Source organism: Vitis riparia, chromosome 3, assembly GCF_004353265.1.
Source record: "Vitis riparia cultivar Riparia Gloire de Montpellier isolate 1030 chromosome 3, EGFV_Vit.rip_1.0, whole genome shotgun sequence".
Lineage (NCBI taxonomy): Eukaryota > Viridiplantae > Streptophyta > Magnoliopsida > Vitales > Vitaceae > Vitis > Vitis riparia.
This window is the reverse complement of record NC_048433.1, coordinates 18,452,859-18,458,727: the sequence shown is the minus strand read 5'-3', so window position 1 is coordinate 18,458,727 and position 5,869 is coordinate 18,452,859. Positions and strand designations below refer to the sequence as shown.

At 30.8% G+C, this 5,869-nt stretch overlaps 1 protein-coding gene across 1 annotated transcript; it reads left to right on the top strand.

The window, feature by feature from the left end:
* The first annotated feature begins 245 nt into the window (after nucleotides 1-245).
* LOC117911013 (ABC transporter G family member 11-like) lies at nucleotides 246-4,512 on the top strand. Its single transcript, XM_034825181.1, has 8 exons — nucleotides 246-468; nucleotides 667-746; nucleotides 1,990-2,454; nucleotides 2,569-2,655; nucleotides 2,751-2,876; nucleotides 2,962-3,156; nucleotides 3,305-3,391; nucleotides 3,838-4,512. Exons 1-8 carry the CDS (start codon nucleotides 246-248, stop codon nucleotides 4,510-4,512), a joined length of 1,938 nt encoding a protein of 645 aa, XP_034681072.1.
* Nucleotides 4,513-5,869: the final 1,357 nt, after the last annotated feature.

Genomic DNA, 5,869 nt, shown 5'->3' with positions numbered 1-5,869 from the left:
TTTAGTAACAATAGTGAAATTGTGGCTTTGAGTAACATTTTTATAATGAATTAAAAAAAAAAAAAAAGAACACCAACATGGCAGTAGATTCCCTTTTGACAAAGAATGCAAATACTGCTAAATTGTTTTATCTTTGTTAATTTATTAGTTTTTTGTTGAAGCAAAATAGAAAAGAGTAACCCTTTAAATTCCCAAAGACCAACCCCGCAAAATTTGCTCATGATCCCTGTATCTCTTTGGCTTGCATGGCTTCTCCACCACCTATGAGAGGGCTAAAGGAAGAGAATGGTGAAAAGGCAGATGAGAAAATGGGAGTTTATGTGACATGGAAAGAGCTAAGTGTAACAGTCTCCAATGGAAGCAAATTTATTCTTCAAGGCCTCACTGGTTATGCACAACCTTCTCAGGTTTTGGCCATCATGGGTCCTTCTGGCTCTGGCAAATCTACTCTTCTTGATGCATTGGCTGGTGAATCTTCAAAATTTTCTATTTTCTGCTTTTTCTAGTTATTAAATTCTAACATTTTTTTTAATGAATTCCTATTCAAAATAGCTATTTTTGAAACAGAAGTAGAATTTTCTCCAGGCCTTATATTTTTTTTTTCTTTATTTCTATTAATTAATTTTAGTGGATTTTGGAAGTAAGACTCGATCTTGTATGTTGCAGGTAGGTTAGATTCAAGAACAAGGCACACAGGAGAGATTCTAATCAATGGTCGTAAACAGTGGTCAGCATATGGGACAATGGTATTGAATGGATAAGCTTTATACTATCTTTTTGTTTTTATTCATAATGAAGATTCCTAACCAAAGTTTAGAATATATTTTTTTTTTTCTGAAAAAAATTTAATATTTTACATGATAATCATGTACTAAAATTATGCTCTTAAGCACCAACCAGCTATCTATACTTTTAGAGAAATGAAAAAGAATGTTCCTCTTAATCTCATGTCTCGTATGCACTTAAACCCTAATTTTAATCATCCGGCCCAACCGTTCAAACCTATCAAGTTTTCTTTTCACTTTTCGTCTTTGGCCCTTATCTTTTTATTTGGTCTTCTTCTTTCAATTTTTTTTTTTTAAAATAGTCGTGTTGCTATGGCTGAGTAGCCATGGAGTGCTACCATGGTTGCACAACAGTGTTCTTTTCCGCCTTTTCCTTTTGTTTTCCTTTTATTTTTAAAGTAGAATCGAAAAAAAAAAGTCAAAAGAACAAAAAACAAAGAAGCTATGGAACTAAGGTTTTTAATATTAATTTAGGATTTTGGAGATGGGGGAAAAAGAAAATGGTACTTTGAAGAAATTAAGATTTTTGAGTATGAGAAAGATGAAGAAAATTAAAGATGTCATTTCTGTCATTTTATTTTGGGCTATTAACATAATATTAAAAAGATTTTAACAATAACTATCAACTAATATTTAGTCAGATGAATTAAGCAACACTCATACAAAAAGGCTAAACTTTATAAATCAATTTTATTATTAGGTTAGACAGAATTTATAAATACTATTAATTCTTCAAAAGGTGATCATAGTGTAAGATACGTACAAATTCTGATTGTTCAAATTTTATATTGAAATTGATTTTCTCAGGTATTTAATGGTTGAAATTCTAAAAACTCACTATGCCTATCAAATCTTATACCAGCAAGTCTGATTAAAAATTCCATAGATTAACAACTTTTTTTTTTTGGCTTTTCCTTCATTGTCACTACTTGGAATAGTCCATTTCTTGGAATCTTACCTAACAAAACTTAAGCAAACTGATCTCTTATGGGAAAAAAAAGTCACGAGTATGGCCATCACAAACTCTCCAACAGGAATTTACAAACTCTTAAACCTATGTTTTCGAAAAAGTTTCATTGTAATCCTAGTCTAATTCAATAGTAGATGACATAGAATTGGAGATAAACATTTCTTATAAGATGAATAACACTAACTGATCCAAGAAATATGCTGACTTTATCTCATTCTTCATGAATATATTTAGGCTTATGTGACTCAGGATGATACTCTTACATGGACTCTTACTGTTAGAGAAGCTGTGTTCTACTCAGCACAGCTTCAACTCCCCAAGTCCATGTCGATATCTGAGAAAAAAGAGCGGTCAGAGACAACCATAAGGGAGATGGGGCTGCAGGACTCCATGGACACAAGAATAGGAGGGTGGGGAAGCAAAGGCCTCAGTGGTGGCCAAAAGAGGAGGGTTAGCATTTGCATCGAGATTTTAACGCGCCCAAAGCTTCTCTTCCTTGATGAACCAACGAGCGGATTAGACAGCGCTGCATCTTATTTTGTCATGAGGAGGATCGTGGACCTTGCTCAACAAAATGGAATGACAATTATCGCGTCCATTCATCAACCTAGCAGTGAAGTCTTTGAGCTTTTCCCTAATCTTTGTCTTCTTTCTTCAGGTAGAACCATATATTTTGGTCCCTCTCATTGTGCTAATGAGGTATGCTAATACTCTTTTTGAATTGTCACATGCATGGAAGACATTTTCAATTTTTTTCTTTTTTGTGAAAATTATTTGAATATTAATGATATTTCTACCTATTATTTCATGTAGTTTTTTGCATTGAATGGCTTCCCATGCCCAGCTCTCCAGAATCCATCTGATCACTATCTTAGAACAATCAATACAGACTTTGATGAGGTAAGTAGTGAATCAGTTGATATCTTTCATATATACATATTTTAATTGTACATCTCCAAAATTTTTATTCAAGTTGGAATTGTTTTTATCATTAGGACATTGAACAAGGCATTAGTGGAAAGAAAACAACTGAGGAAGTGATTAATATGCTTGCAAAATCTTATGAATTATCAGACACCTGCAAGCAGATTCAAAGACAGGTTGCTGAGATATGTAGACAAGTGAGTAAAGTACTAATTTCATGGAAGAACTCTTATGTATGACCTTGTTGTAATGGATGATCATATGGAAATTTGTATGTGGTAGGGTGGAGGAGAATTGGAGAAGAAGGGGAGCCAAGCTAGTTTCATTATTCAATGCCTCATTCTTACTCGAAGGTCTTTCTTGAACATGCATCGTGATCTAGGTTATTATTGGTTGCGACTTGTTATCTATGTCACGTTGGGTTTAGGGCTAGGCACTGTCTTCCATGATGTTGGCACTGGCTATGAATCGATTCGAGTAAGCTTTGTGACAATGTACATATATGCATAGTTCTAATCTCACTTAACCTAGGTTTTCATAGGCTTGAAATTGACCATTGAAGACATAAAACTCTAGAGAACTTTCGATTCATATATCCTAATGGTCTTTATTATGAATAATTTAGGCAAGAGGTTCAATGATCATGTTCGTGGTGTCCTTCTTGACAATCATGGCCATTGGAGGGTTCCCATCATTTGTGGAGGAAATGAAGGTAAATTTTCGTTATATCACTAAAAGAGTGTTGATAAATCAATTTACTGACTTAATTTAAGTTATAAAATAACTTGATATTATAATTTAAAATTAAAATTTAAAGCAATAAGAAAAATAAGTAACTCTTTTTAAATTTCAAATATTCTTTGCCTTGGTTGCTTATGTCCCTTTTCTCCTTGTTTCTCTTTAATTTATAACCTCATTATCGAATACAAATGAGGGTAAATACGTGAATTTAATTATTTGGAAAATAACCTTAATACTTAACTAAGAATTAAATAATAACTTTTAAGTCAATAATTAAAAACATCATGTATCTTAAAGTTATCATAAGTCATTGAGAATTAAGTGTTAAGTTTTACTTAGTCTTATATTAATTTATATCTAATCCTAAGGGAAAATACTCCGTAAATATCTTAACCTTCTTGTTTCACTTCAAGACAGGTGTTTAGACGTGAAAGATTAAATGGGCACTACGGCCCTGGTGCATTCGTCATTGGCAACACGTTTTCTTCAATGCCTTTCTTGCTCATCATCTCATTGATCCCTGGTGCAATTACTTACTACCTTGTTGGACTTCAACAAGGAGGCGAATGCTTCGTTTACTTTGTAACGGTACTTTTTACTTGTATGCTATTGGTCGAGAGCTTGATGATGATTGTTGCAAGCATCATGCCAAACTTCCTTATGGGGCTAATAACAGGTGCTGGAATCCAAGGACTGATGATACTAAGCGGCGGGTTTTTTCGATTACCAAGTGATCTTCCCAAGCTTTTATGGAGGTATCCATTGTACTACATTGCCTTCCACAAGTATGCCTATCAAGGGCTATATAAGAATGAGTTTGAAGGGCTAACATTTCCTAGTAATGAAGCATTAGGGCATCCTACTACCATCAATGGTGACAAAATTTTGAGGGATATATGGCAAGTAGAAATGGGATACTCCAAGTGGATCGATTTAGCTATCTTATTTGCAATGGTGGTAGTTTATAGACTCATATTCTTCGTAATTATTAAGATTTTTGAAATAATTAAGATTGTGATAGAGAATGGATTCTCTAAATTGCTTCTACAAAAGATTCAATGTCATATGATAAGTAAACAATTACAAAATTAAGAGTAAACATTCATCTAGTCAAAAAAGCTATAAGCAGTTTTTTATTTATTTATTTTTGTTGTATAGTAGCACTATGAAATACATGGACCTTACTACTATGGGCAAACCCAAAATAGGGGTTTTATTTATATGAAACAAAGTACTTACAGTTATCTTTGGTTGCATCCACTTATACTATGGTTTGAAATATTGGTAAATACGGATATGTCGATATTTGGATTTTATGGATGTATTTGAAATATTGGTAAAATATTGATGGATATTTTGACAAAAATATTAATGAAGCTAAAATTATTCAAAATTCGTGGAAATACTTGAAGAAATTCTAAAAAATGATAAAATAAATCAACATACACCTGTTAAAGTTATTTTGTAAGTGCACTTCACATAGATATGGTTAAAAAGAAAAATATTGGTAAACAAAAATATATCAGTATTAATAATTTATTATTTATCTTATCAAATTAATTTTAATTTATAAAATAGTATAACTTCATCATTATCTTTTTTTTTTTTTTTAATATTTGAGTAATTTTTTGAATAAATTTATATTTTTAATATTTTAAAATAAAAACATTCAAAATTAAAAAGGATAAATATAAAAAATTTAAAAGTAAAGTGATAGTAATTGTTTAAAATAGAATTAATGAGATAAATGATAATATATTTAATATTAAAACTATAATTTATTTAATTCAAATGCATTCAATAATGTAAAATAAACCATGATGCATATGTGATTTTTTTAACATTTATATTTAATTATCATATAAATGATACAAAAAAAGATTTGTTAAGAAAATTATAGTGATGTTTTTTATACTTTTATTAATCAATTAAATAAAATTTAAAATAAAATAATTAATATTTATTTATTTATTCGTTTAATACTGAACATAATATAATTTTTTACAAAAATGGATTTGGTCCATTGGTTGCCCATAAGATTCATCAGACACTTTGAGATGATGTAAATATCAGTGTGATTATAGAGGAGTGTTGTCCTTAATATTATCTCTCCTCCATAGGCAAACTCTAAGTCTTCCTCGACAAAAAAACTTACAACGTTAAGGTGATTTTGTCTTTTTTTTTTTTTTCATTTTTGAAACCCTACAGTTTTCTTCAAATTATTGACACCCCAAAAGCAGCCTTTTGACTCTATTCAAGAAATAAGAAAATATGTGAAACTAATCAACCGGCTAATTGTTAAAATAATTTTATGCTTTTAGCTTATATATTATACTAAATATGCATGTGTCCCCTTTAAGCTGGACCTATGCTAACTTCCAATAATTATTTTCCATTTTGATACAGAGTACAATAAATTAAATAACATGTTATTATGTATGAGACATTA

Bases quoted from the DNA above. Each gene is read 5' to 3' on its own strand.
- LOC117911013 (XM_034825181.1), top strand. From the start codon at position 246: ATGGCTTCTCCACCACCTATGAGAGGGCTAAAGGAAGAGAATGGTGAA. The intron at 469-666 runs GTGAATCTTCAA...TGTATGTTGCAG, and splicing joins TCTTCTTGATGCATTGGCTG to GTAGGTTAGATTCAAGAACA. The intron at 3,392-3,837 runs GTAAATTTTCGT...ACTTCAAGACAG, and splicing joins CATTTGTGGAGGAAATGAAG to GTGTTTAGACGTGAAAGATT.